Source organism: Poecilia mexicana, unplaced genomic scaffold (genome assembly GCF_051168715.1).
Source record: "Poecilia mexicana isolate PSO_F unplaced genomic scaffold, ASM5116871v1 scaffold_8, whole genome shotgun sequence".
NCBI classification, from domain to species: Eukaryota; Metazoa; Chordata; class Actinopteri; order Cyprinodontiformes; family Poeciliidae; genus Poecilia; species Poecilia mexicana.
Window position 1 is genome coordinate 959,687 of NW_028263377.1, and position 22,366 is coordinate 982,052.

At 42.9% G+C, this 22,366-nt stretch overlaps 1 protein-coding gene, 2 long non-coding RNA genes and 1 pseudogene across 4 annotated transcripts; 2 read left to right on the plus strand and 2 right to left on the minus strand.

Moving 5' to 3' along the window:
• The first annotated feature begins 4,485 nt into the window (after positions 1–4,485).
• LOC148157813 (uncharacterized) lies at positions 4,486–4,788 on the plus strand. The gene is made up of 2 exons (XR_015764042.1): positions 4,486–4,627; positions 4,709–4,788. It is a non-coding gene; the product is annotated as an uncharacterized LOC148157813 (long non-coding RNA).
• Positions 4,789–9,683: 4,895 nt separating this feature from the next.
• LOC148157814 (uncharacterized) lies at positions 9,684–9,986 on the plus strand. The gene is made up of 2 exons (XR_015764043.1): positions 9,684–9,825; positions 9,907–9,986. It is a non-coding gene; the product is annotated as an uncharacterized LOC148157814 (long non-coding RNA).
• Positions 9,987–13,730: 3,744 nt separating this feature from the next.
• LOC148157815 (uncharacterized) lies at positions 13,731–15,388 on the minus strand (annotated as a pseudogene).
• Position 15,389: 1 nt separating this feature from the next.
• On the minus strand, positions 15,390–16,860 carry LOC148157816 (uncharacterized). 2 transcript variants are annotated; one of them, XM_088007991.1, is made up of 5 exons: positions 16,759–16,860; positions 16,276–16,627; positions 16,016–16,166; positions 15,827–15,936; positions 15,390–15,716 (listed from the first exon to the last, which is right to left on the minus strand). In XM_088007991.1, the coding sequence occupies exons 2-5, from the start codon at positions 16,378–16,380 to the stop codon at positions 15,390–15,392; spliced, it is 693 nt and encodes a 230-aa protein (XP_087864117.1). In that variant the 5' UTR covers positions 16,381–16,627; positions 16,759–16,860. The 2 variants fall into 2 exon arrangements, with proteins under 2 accessions (XP_087864117.1, XP_087864118.1); XM_088007992.1 differs by lacking the exon at positions 16,759–16,860 and having other exon boundaries at positions 16,276–16,748.
• Positions 16,861–22,366: the final 5,506 nt, after the last annotated feature.

Genomic DNA, 22,366 nt, shown 5'->3' on the forward strand with positions numbered 1-22,366 from the left:
ATGCAAAAATCAGTTTTAGTAGCTTGTTTCATAATGTGATCATTCATGAACAGAAAAAAGAGGCAAGCTGGTTTTGATGTTGTTCATACCTACAACTGAACAGGCACGTGCAGAGGGCGAGGGCTGGGGGGGCTTGAGCACCTGCCCCTTTTGCTCCTTCCCCCCAAGTGCCCTTTTAGTCAAACTTTTTTTTTTTTGTATTATTTTCTAAGCCCTCTTCTGGCACATAATAACATGTACTAAAATTATTTGGTTTTTTTGTTGTTGTTTTTTTTTTGTAAAAACATAAGTCCTCCGGACACCTTGTTACCTTTGACCTTTTGCCCGTGATGCATGATACAATCGCCTCTCACGCAGTGAAATAAGGCGGCTAACTGCGGAGCTCAACGTAGCGAACGTTCCAGATTACAGATCAGTTTTTGGTGAATAAAGTGGAGTAGACTTGCTACTTGTCAGATGACGGAAAACGTTGAACGTTGTATCGTTTCTGCTTCAGCGGTTTAAGCAGAGAGGTAATGAAATACAACAGACACTGACAGGCCTCTGCGTCTGCCTTTCTCTGAAGAACTACTGAGCGGGAGGAGACAGCCAGGTGAGGAAAAACTGTTCTTATCTATCGATTCGGTATTTTTATCATACAGACATTAGGCTGTTGTTGATATGCTATTAGCTAGCTGCTAGCTAACGACTTTGCTAGCAAAGCAAGATAACTAAAAAGCTTCTTCCTGTATCGTTAATGATATCAGTCATTCTTCAGTGTCGCTTATGCAATACGGAGCACATCTCCTGTCCAAAACCGATCATCTCCATTATGGACATATGTCTTCTAATTTCCTTTGCTGCATAATGTACATTGCATTTATTCTAGCGTTAGGTAAATGCACCTTGAAGGAGAATAGCACTTAAATAAAAGTCCAACAAGGACATTCATTTAGAATTAAAAATAACTCACTCTGAACTACCATGATAGATAAAAGTGTGTCATTAATGAAGGGGAAAAAAACTCAATCCAGACTTTAAGTAAGTTTAGGGTCTGGTTTGCAGAGTATGAAGTTAATTGTTTTTTCCAATTATTCAATAAAAAAAACTAACCTCAGTAAAATAAAATTGTAATCAAAACTTTTGGAAATGTAATAATTCTTTTTTAAAAACAAAATGTTTTGTTTAAAAAACTTTTTTTTAAATTGAATAACTCAATTTTGTCTCATGAACTTAAAAAGTTATTTGCCAAACATAAACCTTTATTTGCACACATCAGAAATCTTTTTATCTGAGAATCACAAGCAAAACTTTGAGACACAAACAAAAAAACTTAGAATAGCAAGAAAATATTTCTGACATGCGCAAATAAGTTTGTTTTGCAAATAATTTTTTCACTTCATGATACAAAAATGTGTGATTTTAATTTTTAAAAAAGTTTTTTAAGCAAAACTCAGTAGGCTTTTCTCATGGTGACATGCATTAACAATTGTTTTTTTCCTTTTTTCTGCAGTTCCACCTTAAAGTTTGATGCAGCTCTGCTTTCCTGAATGGACCATCTTCATCTCCACTGCAGCAAACAGGCAGCTCTGTTTATAGATTACAGTACACTAAAAGGTTGCATTGTGCCCTTGTTTATATTTTTAATAATGTAATTCTGTAAAGACAAAATATGTCTGGTGGTCCAGCTCTGATTTACATATCTTGCTAAATTGCGGGTTTGAATATTACAATACTTTCCTATAACAAAATAGACCTGCAGAAAGAAATTACTAATAAAATATCTTACATATGCATAGTTGTATGCTCTATATAGAGATTTTCCTTAGCTTTGATTGTATATCTCACAATTTTGTAATTTATCATTGTTTATTAAACTCTGAAAGCTGATAGGCTTTGTTAATATTCTGTCCTATATGCGGTTAGATGTGCCCTTTTTTTGTTGTTGAGCACCTGCCCCTTTAGTGGTTTCTGCACGGCCCTGCAACTGAATATAGCTTATTATGTGATAATAGGCTTTGAATAATTTGTGTTAATAGTCTATATTTGTAGCCTATTGTCACAAAGGCTTGATTCCAATTGTTGCTGCCAAGCTGGTTTTTTTAATTTACATTTTGTCTTTTATATTGTTTGTAATGTTAGCCCTCCATTATCCTGGATGTTGGTCCTCCATCATCAATGGAGGACTGAAGTCCTCCATTGATGAGTGAAAACATCATGAATCAATGGCTTAGTTAAAAAGAAAATCAATGGCCTAGTTAATGTTGGGATATCCCAACATTAACTAGGCCATTGATTTTCTTTTTCTTCTCTCTTTTTTGGTCTTTCAAAGGCGAACTTCTTAAATGTTAAATCATGGACTTACTTTGATTAACCACAACTTTTGGAAAGCTGAGCTCATTTAGCTGAGCTCTAGCCATATTCAGGCCTGCCTTCTGTCACCTTCGAGTAATCCCTGGATCGACAGCTGTCCAGCTGTCCATCCCGTGAGATGCCTCTCGCGGGATGCCGTGAGAGGCGGGATGCACCAGGGAAAGGTCATCAGTCTCTCACAGGGTCACACAGAACTGACTGGATGTTGGTCATGTTGGTCCCCCACAAACCAGTCAGTTCTTTAGTTTGTGGGGGAAGATGGGCAGGGAGAACATGGAAGCTCTATTTAGAAAGACACCATGCCAGGACTTGAATACTTCACCATCATGCAGCCTGTCATTGACGTTTGTCACTCTGGAGATGTTAACAAAGTCATTTTCAAGGTATAAAAAAAAAATCAATGCGTGTGCTATAACTGTCTATCATCTATCAGAGCCTGAACAACTCACTGTAATTGTTGGAGGGATGATTTTCACCTCTCAAGCATAAAGTCCTGGAGAAGAATGTCCAGCTATTCGTTTGTGAAGTCATATTATGTTGTAGGATAACAGCATAACAGCACACTGAGGTTGTTTGGGTTGTTTTGGTTTTTCTGTGTTTGATTTTTATTTCTTGTTTATCTGTGATAAGCCTTAGTTTCTGTTTGTCCTTTGATCAGTCTTTTCTTAGTTTAGATTTGTTGTTCACAGATCTCTCCAACACATCATGTCTGCAGGTGTACAATTAAAAATAGTTTCCACAAAATTGTCAACTTAGCAACTTGTTTGCTATATTTAGCACACAGAAAAAATCTGGATCAGCAGTTCTGTCAGGCTTTTAAAGATTGGTGATCAGCTAGAAAATCTCAATTGGTGTAGCCCTACTGTCTTATCATAACAAGAATCAATCGGTAAAAAAAGGGATTGCTGTAATCAATGTATGTTGAAGAACCAACTGTAAACCTTCCCTTATACATAAAGTCAAAACATCATTACTTTCTTTGTTCATTGATCCAGCAGCACTACAAAATAGATTTATATTACACAGCTGTTGTATTACTGAAGGGCCTGTCAAAAACAGTCCATCAATTTTCCATCAATGCCTGGATATTTTATTTTTTTCATTCTGTAATCCCTTCTGTTATGTAATACCTATTATTTTGCACATTTGAATGAAAGAACATTTCAGAATTAATCATTTCCTGACATCTACTCTCTTAGAACAGATGTGTTAAAAACAACGCATGATGTGTTAAATTTTAACACATGTGCCGCATCAGCTCAAGGACAACACATGACGTGTTATTTGTAACACAATTTTTGTGTCTGTCATTTTAACACAAGTATTGTGTCACTTAAATCAACACAAAATATGTGTTAAGATGTGTTATTTTGAAACACAAATGTGTAGAATGTATTTTCATAGATTAGACCTTATAAAAATTGACAATTCAAATTGTTGATATTAGAAATTCTTTTATTACAATCAGGAAAATAACAACGTTGACACAGCTACAATTTATAGTTAAAATATTAAAAAATTAAAATAGAAATTGAAATCACCAAGCTAACAAAATAGCACTTTTAAATACAATAACATGTGCAAAAGAGAACATGGATGAAAAATAATAACAAACATCTGTCATGGCCCGAGTTCTGTTTTGTTTTCTTTTTTTTTCCTTTTTGGTTTGCCTGCTGCTTCCTTCCCTGTCCACCAGATGTCACCGGATGACTGAGCCCCTGGAGAGATGCGGTGCCAACCCCGTAGGCACACCTGTGTCTAATCTGGAGCTGCTGCTGTGGTGTATTTATGGAGCATCTGGCCAACACTCCAGTGCCTGAGTGTTGCCTTCCATGGTAAACGTTCCTCCCCGACGGCCAAGTAACTACCTCTGAGAATTTCCTCGTCGTGCTTCTGCCTCTGAGTAATTCCTCGTTGTGTTCTCCTCGTCAGGTGTTTTCCCGTGTTAGCCGAGTTCGTCAGTGAACGCTGTCCTTCCCTGATCTCCCTGTGTGCCACCTCCACGACGCCATAGGTCTTACCTATCGGACGCCATACTCCGTGCACTTACCTCTCCTGATCCACCCCTGCGGACTCACCTTGAGACGCCACCAGCTACCCGCAGGTCGCCCTAGCCCCGGGAGCTAGATTAGACCTGGACCTCCGCCAGCGGCTCTGTCCGCCCACAGCAAAGCTTACCTGTCCGCCCTCCAACACTCTCCGTCGTCTCAGTCTGCCGGAACCTGGAACCCACGCCTCTGCAGCAGGTCTGCGCTTCCACTCTCCCTTCCTGAAAGTAAGATCGAGCTCTTTACTTGTTTTGAGAATTCCCACGTGCATTTGAACCCACCACTCACTTCCCTTCCTCTCGTTGCAGTCAGACGTTCTGGTTCCTCTTACCAATCTCCGACCATCGTCCCCTTTCCCCTTTCCCTTTAAATAAACTTATCTAACTGATTTTGTTCTCCTGAGCGTGTTCTTGCATGTGGGTAAGAAAAATTGAACCCGACATGACAGAACACTCAGGCCAACAGTCTACCCCAGCAGACGCTATCAGGAGAGCGCTATCAGAACAACACACTCTCATACAGTCTCATGATGCCGCGCTCAGAGAGTTAGGTAGTCGGCAGGCTGAGACAAACCGCCGACTCACTGAACTGGCAAACTTTTTGCAAGGCTCTGTTCAACAGTCGCAGAGTTCACCTCCTGCTCCGTCTCCTGCTCCGCCCCCTGCTCCGGACCCTCCAACCCACTCCACGTTTTCCGACGTCCGACCGCCGGCCCCGGAGAAGTTTGCAGGTGACATTCACAAATGTAAGGGTTTCATCCTACAATGTCAGATAATTTTCAACCACTCTCCGCAAAGTTTTTTACATGATAACTCAAAGATTGCTTACATGCTTTCCTTGTTGACCGGTCGTGCCTTAGAATGGGCTGAATCTAGATTCACGTCGCCCACAGAGTTTGGGTGCACTTTCCCTGAGTTTTTGAAGGAGCTAAAACAAGTTTTTTGTCAAGAGACTGACAAGACCTCAAGCTCCCGCGAACTAAGAAATCTTAAGCAAGGGCAGAGAACTGTTTCTGACTTCGCTATCGATTTCAGAATTAAAGCTGCGGCTTCGGGCTGGAACGCAGCAGCATTAAAAAGTGCTTATTTTCATGCCCTGAATGAGCAAGTAAAGGATGAACTAGCAACGCTAGATGAACCCGATACGTTGGAGGAGTTGATAAGTCTTACTATAAGGCTGGATAATCGTATACGAGCTAGAGCCAGGGATCGGAGCCGAAGGGGCTCAACTGTCAAGACGCACTTCGCAGTTCCATCTTCCTGCTCCACTCAACCTACCCCGGTGCTACCGTCCACCTCGGAGTCGGAACCCATGCAGATTGGTCACACCCGCCTAACACCGGAGGAGAGGCAAAAGAGAATGGCATCTAGGCTCTGTTTGTATTGTGGTTCACCTACACATTTCCTTGCTAATTGTCCCATCCGTTTAAACAGGCAGGCCCGGCAGTAGCGGCGAGGAGACTGCTGGCGCAAGACGAGAAGACGCCTCGCCTACTACTCCCTGCTACCTTATTCAATGACCAAACATCTGTTTCTCTCTCTGTCCTCATAGATTCTGGTTGTGAGCAAAATCTTATTAACACAGTCTTAGTCCAACAGCTGGGAATCAAAGTCGAGCTGCTACCAGTTCCCCTCCGTGTTTCTGCCCTCAACGGGGAGGCCCTGCCCAAAATAACCCACCGTACTTCACCAGTACGTCTATTAATTTCTGGCAACCATTCTGAACACATCTCATTTTTTGTCTTCCCAGCCGCTAGTTCCGCCATTGTCCTGGGCTTTGGCTGGCTTCAAGCTCACAATCCACACATCAACTGGAGTGAGTCCCACATCGAGTCCTGGTCCAGTAAGTGTCATATCACTTGTCTCCGCTCTGCCGTCCCACTCAGTCCGGCGGCGGCAGAACCTCATGAGGCAGGCCCCCCCGACCTCTCAGTTGTTCCCATAGAGTATCACGACTTGGCAAACGTTTTCAGTAAAGAAAAGGCTCTCTCTCTGCCGCCCCATCGACCCTACGATTGCGCCATTGATTTGTTGCCCGGTGCGCCACTTCCTAACAGCAGGTTGTACAACATTTCCAGACCTGAGCGTCAAACAATGGAAAAATACATAAATGACTCACTGGCCGCCGGTATAATCCGCACGTCCTCATCCCCCCTAGCTGCAGGATTCTTTTTTGTGGGGAAAAAGGACGGCTCATTGAGACCCTGTATTGACTATCGAGGGCTCAACCAGATTACTGTTAAGAATAAATATCCCTTACCACTTCTCTCCTCAGCCTTCGAACCTGTCCACGGAGCCACCATATTTACCAAATTGGATCTCAGAAACGCCTATCATCTCCTCCGCATCCGTGAAGGAGATGAATGGAAGACGGCGTTTAAGACCCCTATGGGCCATTATGAATACTTGGTCATGCCTTTCGGATTAACTAACGCTCCTGCATTTTTTCAAGCATTGGTGAATGATGTGTTGAGGGATTTCCTTAACGTGTTTGTCTTCGTCTACCTAGATGACATACTGATTTACTCTAAGTCCCGAGAAGAACATGAGAAGCATGTTCGCCTGGTTCTCCAGCGACTCCTGGAGAATAAACTCTACGTTAAGGCAGAGAAATGTGAATTTCATCGTCAGTCCGTCACCTTCCTGGGGTACGTCTTAGAGGGCGGACAGGTAAGACCCTCCGAGGACAAGATCAAGGCAGTTCTGGATTGGCCTAGGCCAGAGACAAGAAAGCAGCTCCAACGTTTCTTGGGGTTTGCAAACTTCTATCGTCGATTTATTCGAAACTATAGTCAGACGGCCTCACCATTAACAGCCCTCACCTCTACCAAGTCTGCCTTCACCTGGACACCCCAAGCTGAGAAAGCCTTCAATGATTTAAAGTCCCTGTTTGCCAACGCACCCATTCTGGTCCAGCCTGACCCCTCCAAACAGTTTATTTTGGAGGTTGATGCATCCGACACTGGTGTTGGTGCAGTATTGTCACAAGTTTCTAGCCAAGATCACCGTACTCATCCATGTGCCTTCTTCTCTCGCAGATTAACCCCTCCTGAGCGTAATTATGATGTTGGAGACCGTGAACTCCTTGCCATTAAGTTGGCTCTGGAGGAATGGAGACACTGGCTGGAGGGAGCTGAGCATCCCATTTTGGTTTGGACCGATCATAAGAACCTGGCCTATCTCCAGTCGGCTAAACGGTCAAACCCACGTCAGTGCCGCTGGTCTCTATTCTTTTCCAGATTTAACCTTTCCATCTCCTACCGCCCAGGTTCTAAGAATACCAAACCCGACGCCCTATCTAGAGTTTATGCGCCTGATAACTCCTATGAGGGTCCGGCCCCCATTTTACCTCCCAGCTGCACGGTGGGGTCTGTTTTCTGGGAGATCGAGGACATCCTCAGACAGGCTCATCAATCGGAGCCACCTCCTCCCTCGTGTCCTAAGGGGAAGATCTACGTGCCCACTTCAGTCCGTTCCCGTTTCCTCCAATGGATACATGCATCTAAATTCTCTGGCCACCCAGGTATGGGTCGTACCGTTGCCCTGGTTAGTAGAAGGTTCTGGTGGCCATCTGTCCATAAAGACGTAAGAGAGTTTGTCCAAGCATGTGTAGTGTGTTCCAGAAACAAGTCCTCTCACCAGCCTCCTGCAGGCCTACTCCAACCTCTACCCATTCCTAAGCGTCCCTGGTCCCACATTGCTGTCGATTTTGTCACGGGTCTCCCCACGTCTAAAGGTATGACAACCATATTTACCATTATTGACCGGTTTTCCAAGTCCTGCCATTTAGTTCCCCTCCGTAGGTTACCCACCGCTGCTCAAACTGCTCTACTTTTGATGAAACATGTTTATCGACTGCATGGTATCCCCCAGGAGATTTTGTCAGACCGTGGACCTCAGTTCATCTCCCAGGTCTGGAAGAAGTTCTGCGCAGCTCTGGGAGCTAAAGTTGCCCTGACCTCAGGTTATCACCCCCAAACCAATGGCCAGACAGAGAGAATGAACCAGGAGCTGGAGACCACTCTTCGCTGTCTTACTGCTTCCAATCCCAGAGACTGGGCCCAATACCTCCCATGGGTTGAGTATGCACATAACAGTCACATCTCTGCCGCCACAGGTTTCTCCCCATTCGAGGTTTCCCTGGGCTACCAACCACCGCTCCTTCCCTCTGATGAGGAGTCCATTTCGGTCACCTCTGTCCAGCACCACATCCGTCGCTGCCAAAAGGTATGGAAAGATACCATTGCTGCACTCAACAACACAGCCACTCAGAACAAACGCATGGCTGACCGTAAGAGGACCCCTGCACCTATTTATGTTGTTGGTCAAGAGGTCTGGCTGTCCACCCGTGATGTTCCCCTGAAGGCCACATCTAAGAAGTTGGGTCCCAAATACATCGGCCCTTTTGAAATCCTGGCTGTTATTAGCCCAGCCGCTGTTCGGCTACGCCTTCCCAAGTCCCTACGCATGCATTCCACCTTTCATGTGTCCCAGATTAAACCTGTCCATTCGAGTGACCTTTGCCCTCCGACCGAACCCCCTCCTCCCGCCCGAGTCATAGATGGCCATCCGGCCTACTCTGTCCGCCGGATAGTGGCCTCCCGTCGGCGAGGTCAGGGTTACCAGTATCTCGTCGATTGGGAGGGCTATGGTCCGGAGGAACGCTCCTGGGTCCCACGTTCCTTCATCCTCGACCCCTCCCTCATCTCTGACTTTACCGTCTCCCAGTCTTCTCGGTCGCCGGGTGGCGACCGTTGAGGGGAGGGTACTGTCATGGCCCGAGTTCTGTTTTGTTTTCTTTTTTTTTCCTTTTTGGTTTGCCTGCTGCTTCCTTCCCTGTCCACCAGATGTCACCGGATGACTGAGCCCCTGGAGAGATGCGGTGCCAACCCCGTAGGCACACCTGTGTCTAATCTGGAGCTGCTGCTGTGGTGTATTTATGGAGCATCTGGCCAACACTCCAGTGCCTGAGTGTTGCCTTCCATGGTAAACGTTCCTCCCCGACGGCCAAGTAACTACCTCTGAGAATTTCCTCGTCGTGCTTCTGCCTCTGAGTAATTCCTCGTTGTGTTCTCCTCGTCAGGTGTTTTCCCGTGTTAGCCGAGTTCGTCAGTGAACGCTGTCCTTCCCTGATCTCCCTGTGTGCCACCTCCACGACGCCATAGGTCTTACCTATCGGACGCCATACTCCGTGCACTTACCTCTCCTGATCCACCCCTGCGGACTCACCTTGAGACGCCACCAGCTACCCGCAGGTCGCCCTAGCCCCGGGAGCTAGATTAGACCTGGACCTCCGCCAGCGGCTCTGTCCGCCCACAGCAAAGCTTACCTGTCCGCCCTCCAACACTCTCCGTCGTCTCAGTCTGCCGGAACCTGGAACCCACGCCTCTGCAGCAGGTCTGCGCTTCCACTCTCCCTTCCTGAAAGTAAGATCGAGCTCTTTACTTGTTTTGAGAATTCCCACGTGCATTTGAACCCACCACTCACTTCCCTTCCTCTCGTTGCAGTCAGACGTTCTGGTTCCTCTTACCAATCTCCGACCATCGTCCCCTTTCCCCTTTCCCTTTAAATAAACTTATCTAACTGATTTTGTTCTCCTGAGCGTGTTCTTGCATGTGGGTAAGAAAAATTGAACCCGACATGACAACATCATGAAAAAGAAATGAAAATAAATTCCTGTCCCTTTCAACATTCGTGAGATTTTCAATCCCACTCAAATTTAAACCTCCATTTTCAATACTGAACAATCATGGATCAAAATACAATATTTTGTATCTTGGTGCCACATACAGCTTTCTGTTACCAAAACTCCTCATAACATCTAAAGGATGGAAATCACAAATATCTGCAAGCGTGATCAGTTCATAATCACTAGTTTTTTGTACTACATATGCATAAAAATGATCATCAAAGTATAATACATTTAGTATTTGAACAAAGATAAAAATGGAGTCATTATGTGCCAGAAAATGAAGAACTTCACCAAATACAGGTTCTTTTCGGTAATCTGCTCTCAATGACAAAATGGAGCCAGTTATGTAGATTTGACTATACACATTAAGACTGTGAGACAGATATATTTTCGTGGCTAAAGACATGTCAGTTTTTAGAGCTAACATTAACTGATTTAACAAGAGCTCAGATTTGTCCAGTGACCCCAGAATGACAAGATAGGCATTGGTCACACTGACTTTCTTAGAGATGAGAGAGCAATGTTTATAGTGATACATTTGTTGTACCTGGTGTTTGAAAGCCAATGTCTTTGAAACGTTTTTAAAGTTGCACATAACATGTGCAAGTCTTTTGAATGGATTATGCTTTGCTTCAAATCGCATGCACCAAAGTTTAGAAAGAGGTCCAAAACGAGCCATTATCCTTGGATAATGTATCATAAAATGATGTTTCGGTGTGAGATTTTTCTCATACTGTTAGGTTCCGTGTTTCTGTGTGCTTATTTTTGAGTTTCTCTGTGTTCAGTCCTGTGTTCCTGTTAGTCTCTGTCCTGTCCTCCCCGTTGATTGCTCCCCAGGTGTGTCCCATTCCCCTGATTACCCCGTGTGTATTTAAACCCTCCTGTTGTCTGTGTTCCTCGTCGGGTCCTTGTCGTCGTTTGTCGTAGTCAGTGTCGTCACGTAATCACTCGCCAGTAGAACTGTTTAAGTCCTGGTTTGTGTATGTTTCCGTCGGATTCACCAGTAGAACTGTAAAGTCCTGGTTAGTGTTTTGTTTCGTTTAGTCCTGTTGGTCAGTTGCTACCGGCTATTAGCTGCGTGCTTGTTCCTGCCGTGCTGCCTGCCTTGGACTGTGTGCGTTATCACCATTAAATACATCATCTTCACCATACCTGGGTCTCAGCGTCTCTCCTCACCACCACCAACCACACACTGCATGACAGAAGGACCCGACCAGACCGGTGAGGAACGCTTTCAGCATGGACCCAGCAACCACCACCACAGCTCCACCCGTATACCCATTCCTCAAATCCCCGGACATTTATAACATTGAATATGAGGAGGATTTCAGTCATCTCCGCAACATGTTTTATGCCGATCCGTTCATGCTGGACTTAATTCAAGAACTCTACGAGGAATTTCAGCGAAAGAAAGTTTTCACCACCCCGTTCAAGCCACCTCAACCAGCTCCAGCCTCTCCGTTGTCTCCTGCACCAGCCAAACCTCCAGCCGCCACCATTAACTCATTACCTCCACCAGTTCCTGCCTCCTCACCAGCCACCGCCGTCCGCCCGTCTCCAGTCGCCACCGTCCCCGTGGTGCTGGGGTTTCAGGCAGCCAGGCTTTCGCCTGGGCGGCAAACGGCGCGGCTAGTGGCGTGGCCTGCTCTGTGGCTCCCCGAGTCTGCTGCCGGAGCGCAGCCGCCCGAGCTCCCCGAGTCTGCTGCCGGAGCGCAGCCGCCCGAGCTCCCCGAGTCTGCTGCCGGAGCGCAGCCGCCCGAGTTTCCAGAGTCTGCTGCCCCCGAGTTTCCAGAGTCTGCTGCCCCCGAGTTTCCAGAGTCTGCTGCCCCCGAGTTTCCAGAGTCTGCTGCCCCCGAGTTTCCAGAGTCTGCTGCCCCCGAGTTTCCAGAGTCTGCTGCCCCCGAGTTTCCAGAGTCTGCTGCCCCCGAGTTTCCAGAGTCTGCTGCCCCCGAGTTTCCAGAGTCTGCTCCGCCCGAGTTTCCTGAGTCTGCTCCGCCCGAGTTTCCTGAGTCTGCTCCGCCCGAGTTTCCTGAGTCTGCTCCGCCCGAGTTTCCTGAGTCTGCTCCGCCCGAGTTTCCTGAGTCTGCTCCGCCCGAGTTTCCTGAGTCTGCTCCGCCCGAGTTTCCTGAGTCTGCTCCGCCCGAGTTTCCTGAGTCTGCTCCGCCCGAGTTTCCTGAGTCTGCTCCGCCCGAGTTTCCTGAGTCTGCTCCGCCCGAGTTTCCTGAGGCTGCTCCCCCCGAGTTTCCTGAGTCTGCTCCCCCCGAGACCCCAGCCGGCCTTCCTGCCGGCCCGGCGGATCCGCCTCTACGTCTCGGCTTTCTGCGCCGGAGACGCCGCCCGCCGGATCCGCCTCCACGTCTCGGCTTTCTGCGCCGGAGACGCCGCCCGCCGGATCCGCCTCCACGTCTCGGCTTTCTGCGCCGGAGACGCCGCCCGCCGGATCCGCCTCCACGTCTCGGCTTTCTGCGCCGGAGACGCCGCCCGCCGGATCCGCCTCCACGTCTCGGCTTTCTGCGCCGGAGACGCCGCCCGTCGGATCCGCCTCCACGTCTCGGCTTCCTACGCCGGCGGAAGAGACCGCCGGACCCGCCTCCACGTCTCTGCTTCCTACGCCGGCGGAAAAGATCGCCGGACCCGCCTCCACGTCTCTGCTTCCTACGCCGGCGGAAGAGACCGCCGGACCCGCCTCCACGTCTCTGCTTCCTACGCCGGCGGAAGAGACCGCCGGACCTGCCTCCACGTCTCTGCTTCCTGCGCCGGCGACGCCCGCCGGACCCGCCTCCCCGCCCACCCTGGTGGGTTGTTTTCTTTGTTTTGGACTGTTTTTTCTGGACTCTAGCCCTCCTGCCGTCGTTGCCTTCTCCGCCCACCCTGTTGGGTAGTTTTTTGTTGGACTGTTTTCCTATGGACTCTTGCCCTCCTTCCGTCGCCCCTCCACCCACCCTGTTGGGTTGTTTTGTGTTTATTTGGATTTTTTTTTTTTTTGTGGGCGTCTGGTATCCGCCCTTGAGGGGGGGGGTACTGTTAGGTTCCGTGTTTCTGTGTGCTTATTTTTGAGTTTCTCTGTGTTCAGTCCTGTGTTCCTGTTAGTCTCTGTCCTGTCCTCCCCGTTGATTGCTCCCCAGGTGTGTCCCATTCCCCTGATTACCCCGTGTGTATTTAAACCCTCCTGTTGTCTGTGTTCCTCGTCGGGTCCTTGTCGTCGTTTGTCGTAGTCAGTGTCGTCACGTAATCACTCGCCAGTAGAACTGTTTAAGTCCTGGTTTGTGTATGTTTCCGTCGGATTCACCAGTAGAACTGTAAAGTCCTGGTTAGTGTTTTGTTTCGTTTAGTCCTGTTGGTCAGTTGCTACCGGCTATTAGCTGCGTACTTGTTCCTGCCGTGCTGCCTGCCTTGGACTGTGTGCGTTATCACCATTAAATACATCATCTTCACCATACCTGGGTCTCAGCGTCTCTCCTCACCACCACCAACCACACACTGCATGACACATACAGCTGCTTGAAAAGAGTATGATGCTCAATTATCAATTGTTTTAGAAACACAGCAAGCCCTTTGGTAACCACTGGTGCAAAAATAATGCTGCAGATCTCATTTAATAAAACAAGTAATTTCCAGTGTTGACTCTTTCTGTTCACAAGATCTCCAAGTAAAAAGGGCAAGGCGAGCAAAAGACACCACATTTGAGAAGCCGACTGTTTTACAGGATTCTCGCTAGCTCTCAGATTCAATATGACACTTGGCTTATTTTTTACATTTGCACTTCCATAATGAAAACCTGAAATTCTGTCATTCAGTTCTTCCAATGTAATTAACTTTTCCACGTGAATAAAATGTTGCAGCATTAGTTTAACCTCTAGGGGGGCTACACCTTCAAGAACATCATGCATGACATCAACACTTGAGTTTTCTGTTACATGAAAATACCGCAGCTTATTCAAACAAGAGTCTCCTTTCACACCTGTTTTGCTAGGTTCATGTAGTTCAACATGGTCCTGATAATTTTGTTTTGTTCGCAGCTCCACTTTATCCTCATCAAAGATACCCTGTGCATCTGCTTTGTCAATCATACAAAAGTGACAAAATTTATTTGAAGAAAAACTTTCCAAATAACCACCAAGAGTATGCAGTGCAAGGTTATCTGCTGTTAACAAGCAGACAGTCCCATAAATGTGATGGTTTTGTCCATTTAACTTTAATGTTATACCATCATCTTCAAGAAGTTTCAAGTCCTCCAAAAGTGGCTGCAAAGTCTTGTCAAATCCGTATACCTCTCTGTCAATTGAGTTGAACAGAAGACATAAATGAATATTGGCAAGTGCTGAATTGCAGCTGGTTGGCAAATTCCTTATGGTAAAATACATAGCTCCAAGCTTATGTATTTTTGTTTTTGATCCCAAAGGGTTTGCTGTCTCCAGATCATCATAGTAAAGTTGTATTTGCAAAGCATTGGGAGACTTTTGAAACAGTGCATGTGTAGAGAAATGTGAGCCATCACAATAGTCACGCAGATTATCGTCTGTGCTCTTGTTCTCCAAAAGAAAGAGGGCCTGCATTTCTTCATGTTCAAATAAAAACATTAAGGTTTCAATTATTGATATGTACTGGAATGTGTCTGCGACTAAAACTTGGTTTATTTGACCATTTTTTCTTGCTGTATCAGATCTGTGACCTAAAAATATTTCCTTTGGTTTGACAAGTGAAAACTTCTTGGCAAAACATTTTTTTATTTTATATTGTGTATCAAGATCATCAAATATGTGCTTGGCATCTTCAAACTCTTTCATCAAAGTATCACTGTCACCAGGTACTTGCAAACTATTCAACAAAGTTGTAGTTGATTGCTGCAACCTGTCTACAGTTCTAGTAATTAGCTCCTTTGCACAGTTCACATTTTTCATGACATCAGAAAAAGTTACATTTGAAGATGAATACATCTGGGAAACAAAAGATGCTGCACAATTACTGAGCTCAATATAATTTTCTGATTGTGGAGCTGCAACCATAATATTGGGTGTATCCAAATTATCAATATGAGTTTGTTCTCCACTGTTTGAAGCCTCGCTTGGGAACAAGGATTGCACAACAGGCATATCTTTTGTACCCATCTTAAAATGTACTCTGTGTAGATGCCTAGTAAATGAATTCAAGTTATAATATGTTCTTGGACAATTTTCTTGAGCACATCTAATTTTTATATTCTGTCCATCTGATAAGCAGTGTATTTCACGGAGGTGCCATAGGAGATTTTTCACCTCTTTGAAACCAGTTTGTCTACATTTTGGACAACAATACATTTCATTTACAAGCTTTAAGTTGTGCAATCAATTCAATCACCCTTGTTTTTCTTTGTGTGGAGAATGGAAGATCATAGATATACTCAAAAAATGTAAAGACAGGTCCGAGTTGGGATGGATAAGACAAGTTAAACACCCAGTACAGCTTAAAAAGCTTGTCCACAGCACATGTGAGTCCATCGTCCAGGGGTATGGTGACTTTGTCATTTTTTGCAATGATGACATACTGCTTTGACGACCGCAGATTACCGATGCAGATGAGCTGGGGCTGATGGTTTGTTGATGAAGTAGCAGAATCATTGCAGAGGGATGCTATTCTTGTTCCAGTCTTAGAAACAAAAATTAAGAAATAAAACAAAACACATTTGTTGGTGAAATAATCAGGAATTCAATGTAATTTCTGTTTAAAATAATATTTGTCAAAGGATAAACACCTACCGGCACAAAATCTAGAAGGTGTGTTATTGTATCCTTGATGCTACATTGTCTTCCACTAACAGGGGGCAGAAGGTGTGTTAGTACCACGAGTGTTCTGTAACAAGCCTCCTCTGAAAGTGAACAAAAACCAGAACATTAAAAACATCTTATTACTGCGATACACAGTAAATGTACATCAACCATAAATACCTTCAGTCATGTTTTCAAATCCTCTCAAAAGAGTGCTGAGTCCAGGTTCCATGGCAGCCACAACTCTAAGTTTTGGCATGATGTTGGTCTCCCATCTACGAAGGAAAAGGTCTGTCTTTTCACCCGTCAACCTTCCAAACTCTGAGTCCAGCTAAAACGAGGCAAAACAAAAACACCCACATTTTTTTTTTTTTAGAAATTTCCAAGTATAACATTGTTGGTTGAGTCAAAATAGCAGGTAGGAAAAGGAAAAAACCTACCAGACTCGGCATGTCCATAAATCGTGGATATTCACGCAATATTTCTGCAAGTGTGGGCGATTCCCTTGTAATCCATGCTCTGCGCTGTGTGAATGTTTTTTCCATCCCAGACTTTAGACTTTATTACTGAAAGGTTTTCCGAAGAGGGCCGCAATCTCTTGATCAAGGTTACCCATTCATTCATGGTATTATCATTTTCGGTCTCGGTTGCACTGGATGTTTGTGCATCCTCCGGGTAACTGGTCACTTTTCGCTTTCTGTAGCGTCTTTCATGTTGTTGTAGATTCCGCCGAAGGTTACGCAATTTTATCTCAATGAATCCACTGTGGGATGCTGGATCATAGAAATGCTCCTGATAAAGAAAAAAAAAAAATCTATATATTTTTTCAAATTCTGAAGAAATATACCAAAAAAAAAAGCAACTGAACCCGTTACTTTGGATCCCTATTGAAAAATAATATATTATTTCACTTTTTTACTTACAAATCCCTCCCCTTCTCCAGCCACCTGGATACTCAGAGATGGGAAGATGGTAATGATGCTCTTCGCTAAGGTTAACTTGTCTCCACTAAGAGGATAACTGGAAATAAAACAACTTATTCTCAATCATTTGCTCAAGTTACTCACACAAAGATCACATTTCAAAAATCACATTTAGATGCATCAGTTCAGAGGCTGTTAAAGTGTAAAAATCCACATTTATAGAAAAAAATGGCAAAGTGTCAACAAAAAATAATACTTACTAACCACACCTCTGAACTAGGTCTCCCACGCACATTTTCACTATACATTTTCTTGACTTCCCTGACAGGAAGCCTGCGTTTTCATACTCCTCAAAGATTTGTGGTGCTTTTTTCATTAGGAGCGATTTTAGAGGCTGACCGTCTTCTCCTGAATTAGCATGGGGCTGTAGAGAGTAACAGTTATTGATGTAGTATGTTTAATATCATCAAAATAACCTTAGAGAACCTAATAACAGAATAGAAATTTGGTTTGTGTTTAAATTAGCAAACTTTTCAACCACAACCAATTTCTCACAATTTATTTGTGAAATCACAAATAAATGGCAATGAAACTGAGTCACTCACAATAAATGAGGTATTTTTTTTTAAAGTGTTTTTATTATATCAACATAAGAACATTAAGGTAATATTAATTTGTCCAATACAAATAGTACCTGGTTTGGAATTTGCTCCTCACGAGACACTTCTACCAGGGGCCCTCCAGTTGATAGAAACACGTAGAATCTGTCTAAGTCCTTAATTTCAACATTAATGTCAACATCAATGTACTCCAAGAAGTCAGAATTAAATTTCTGTAGCCTGTCCAGCAAAAATCCAGAATGGTTGGCAAGAATCTCCTCAACAAGATTGCTGGCAGTTGAAACACTGAAAATGTTTTTCGAAGTCTCTTTCATTTTTGAATGTTGTTACAAGAACTCTCGCCATTTCTTGATTGTCAAATGAGAGCTGAAAAGATAAATACACCAAAAAATACAATTAGAATATTTAAATTTAGACCATATGCAAAAACAAGCTCTCCTTTGTTGGAGTTAATTTGAAGACTGTTACAATCAAAAAAATGTACTCGAGAAAGTTTAACCTGAGAGTCATGTTTTTGGACTGTGGGAGGAAGCCGGAGGAAACCCACGCATGCACAGGGAGAGCATGCAAACTCCATGCACCCAGAACCCAGAACCTTCTTGCTGCAAGGAAACAGCTCTACTAAATGCGCTACTGTGCAGAACTGGTTTTCTGTAAGAATGTCATACAGAAAATTTTTCCTGAACTCTACTGTGACTTTTCAGTAGTTGATTTTATGTATACCAATGAGTTTTAGCATAAAAGATTAAATCTCACAGCCTGTTAGCTTGAATGTTTTAAGTACTAGCATAAAGAGCTGCATTTTTGTGTACAGTGCCCACTAATCCAATGTTTTAGTTTTTAGCCAACAGGTCATGTTTAATGAAAGTACTAAATCTGGTAGCATTGCGGTTGAAATTAATGTAAAAATTTCAGCATGGCTGCATCAGTACACACGTGCATCATGCTAAACACTTTTTATGGAACGTTACCATGGAAGTTATGATTAGTTAGCAAGTAACGTTCCAATTACTTCTACGTTGTTGTTTTTTTGTTTGTTTTTTTCGCCACCGGAGTTTTACCGCAGTTCAATTTAAGGACGTCCGCGAACAGCCCATCTTAATATTTCAATTAATTTAGAAGTACGCCGTTAAATACAACCACATACATTTTACTTGATCAAAACTCCGGTATGACACTCAACGTCAGTTCCACTCGAAAGTGCTAACATGGCTAACATCTTACAAATACTTCTATGTCTGTTTTGTTTTTTTCGTCAGCTGAGCTTTAAGGTAGTTCGCTAACAGCCCATCTTAATTTTTGAGTTAAATTTTTGAGTTAAAACAACAGTAAATATTACCGGGTCAGACCGACTTTCCGACATCTCCGGAGGACTGGCGCTTCCACTCGAATATCAACTTCCGTTAAGAGCTCCAACCGTCAGTGTCTCCTTCACTGCCGAAGTGAATTTACAGAACCGTTTAACTTACACGTTTACTTACAGAAAAGTTAACAGCTTTATTGTAAGCTGTTAACTTTCAGTTTACAGGAAAACAGGCATTTTAGATTACAAAGGCTTCCAATTTTAATTTAAAGCTAAATTATTTGACAATATTACACTTATGTACAGATGTTTTCCCGAAAATGAATTAAAGGTGTTATTTAAAAAAAAAAAACGTTTTGTCTATATTTTATATCTCTATTTTTTGTCTACATTGCATCTAAAAATTCTCACTGCAATATTCATCATGTATTGTACATTTATTCCAAAACTTCAACAAGCTCCCTTTAACATTTAATTTTAAAATTTTACCCTCTTGAATAAACTTTGGACAAAAAAAAAAAGACAACTGTAACAAATGATAAAATAGTGACTCCATCTCACGTGCCACAGTGAGATAATTAACTACAACTTTGCAGACCCCGTAGAAGCACAAAAAAATAACGTTTTTTCCAACCACTGAGTCCTCAAATTCTCTAGACTATATTTATGTGTTAACTTACCGAAGTTGCATTTCATAAGATCTCCATATTTGCCTCCTGCATGTGTTTGCTTACTCCGTGCGGGGAATAAAAATCCAAACTTGATCCTTCATCTGGTGGCCACTTGTGCTGACTTGAGGTTGTTCTTTGATGTTTGATTTGATCAACTTTCTTTGCTCAAATATGTTCTAATTAATATATGTAATAAATGTTATTTATTGTAAATGTTAAAAAATTAAAAAATAATAAAAATTAATAAATAATAAAATAATAAAAAATTAAAAAATAATAACCATGTATTAAAATTATGTAAGAATAGTAATTTAATGAAAAGTGATAATCAATCATTATGTGTTGATTTACTACCCCCAAAAATACCTCTGCATCATTTTAAAAATTATTAAATCTCATCACAACCCTAAATTAACAACCACAATTTAAAAATAAATTAAAAGGAAATAAATTAATTAAAAGGAAAATTTATTGAGATGAATTACCATTTGAATGGCAGATTAATCTGCCATTCAGATTCATGGTTGTGTACCTGACAAACACAAACTAACACAATTATGTGTTGAAATATTCAAATAAATATTCAACACATACTGTGTGTCATATTATTATATTCATTTTAACACACAATGTGTAAAATTAACACAAAATATGCTTTTAATTTAATAACACATTTTTTGTGTTCTTTTTTAACACATCTTTTTTTAGAGTGAGAGGGTAAGATTGGTATTACATGTTGGTCACTTTGTAAATGTAAACAGTAGAGAAATAGAATTCTAAAAAATATGTATATCTTGCAATGTAGTATGACACATAATTGTATTTACACATTAATAAGTGTTGAGTTGAAATACTTTGTTCAACATGTACTTGTATTCATATACTCTTGATTCCACGATCAGTGAAAGGGACAAATATAAGAAAGCTAAACTTTCTCCTCTGAGACAGATGCAAAATATGATTCTGAAGTCCCAAACATGATTAAAAGTGTTCAGAGCATGACTGGAACTACTCCAATATGTCCTAGTCTTTGGTTACATTATGACTACATTGAATCTATGATTATGTTAGTGTTAAGGTAAAGAAATTATAATCTAACAAGGGGCCTAGATGCCTTTAGAGGGGTTTGAGTTCTTTTCTAAGTGCCAATTTAATAGAACAGGAATACATGGAAAATCTTCTGTCAATCGGCAATTACCGATCTTTAAAAAGCCTGACCTGCCGATTTTGATTTTGCCTGATACCAATTTTTTTTTGTCTGAAATGTTGCTAAATACAGCAAGAAAGTCACTGAAATGGCAACAAACTATTGTTCAGTGCAAATGTACAGACATGACCTGGTGTTCCAGTCTGTCAGTCAAACCTTTCTCACTGCAGAGCAGAAGAGGACAGTGGCTGATTTTTAAACTTTACTGATATAGATAAGATCAGTGGATAAGATCAGCTTCACATGTAGGTTTGCCGATCACTGGTCCCTCAAAATTGGCGCCAATAAAGTGGCAGGCTGATAAATGTATCCTTTACAGTGGTGGAGAAAGTACTCAAAAAATGTACTCAAGTAAAAGTCAAAGTACCACATTAACATTTTATTTAAGTAAAAGTAAAAAAGTACTGGCTTTTAAAAATACTTAAGTATTAAAAGTAAAAGTACTTGCTGAATACATAACCTAATCGCTAAGATCATTAAGTGTGCCGATAGTATTTAATTTGAATACATCATAAATGTGCCATTTTAATAAACAATGTCACAGATTAAACATGTTCTTATTGTGTTTATTCTCTGTAAGAGTTTAGACTTAGATGTGATTCTATGCATCATAATTTCAGGGATGGAAACATCTTGTTTCCTGTCCTAACATAGCATGAACTTCATTAGTGACATTTATTTAGAAAGAAATCCAACAGAAAGGGGATGGAAAGAAGGTGTGGGGGGGGGGGAGAACATGCAACCAAGGAGCCACGCAGCAGAGTTGTAGTCAAGACCACCGAACCCGAGACCAAGACCAGTGCCTTGAGCTACATGACACAATAAAATGAAGTGCACCTATCAAAATTGGTTCTCAGATTGATCTGAAAGATCCACATTTCCATAAAAACACCTAGATATTAAATACTAAGCGAAGCGCTGCTGGTTTTACATGTCGCCATATTTTATGATTTATGCAGCTATTATCGATTAGTTAAACATGTTCTCCCGCTCAGAGGAAACCACTGCGCATGTCTGGAGCTCCGCGTGCGAGTAAAGGTGGAGGCGATGGGTGACAACAGACACTAAGTTACGTTATTGCTTGGATTTTACGGCGCCACCTTAAGACCCTGAACTTCACATTTTAACGGAAAAAAAGAGCAACGCGACTTGGATGTAACGAGTAACGTGACAGTTTTGTAGAAATGTAGTGAAGTAGAAAGTAGAGATACTTACTGTAAAATGTAGTGGAGTAAAAGTAGAAAGTATCCAATATTAAATCTACTTAAGTAAAGTACAGATACACGAAAATTGTACTTAAGTACAGTAACGAAGTACTTGTACTTCGTTACTTCCCACCACTGGTTGTAAGTTTATGTTTATATTCTAATATTTGTATCTGTTTAGTTTTCACGGTGACTATGGTGACTGAGATGGGTGTGGTGACTGATGATCCACATTAAAGGAAATAACATTGAAAATCACCCGTTGAGACCGCGCAAATTAATTCAAGTGATGGGGATCTGCTACAGTGAAAACTCGAGGCTTCCGTGTCTCGCCTTCCATTGACGGTGAGACGTTTGGATCGGACATCGGCCGAAGTTTGACACTGCTTCGGAGTCAACGCCACCATGAGTAGCTGTCTTCGCGGTGGATCCAAGTTTGCATGAGAAACTGATTCCGACAGATGATGATCGTTGGCTCGGTGAGAAATAGGGTATATGCCACCAGAGGTGGTGACGTATTTCCGTTTGAATTTATTCCACATGGGTTGGTTCCGGGTCCTGCTTGCTCCTATTGTTCTTGGCCGAAGCTGCAAGATCTGTAC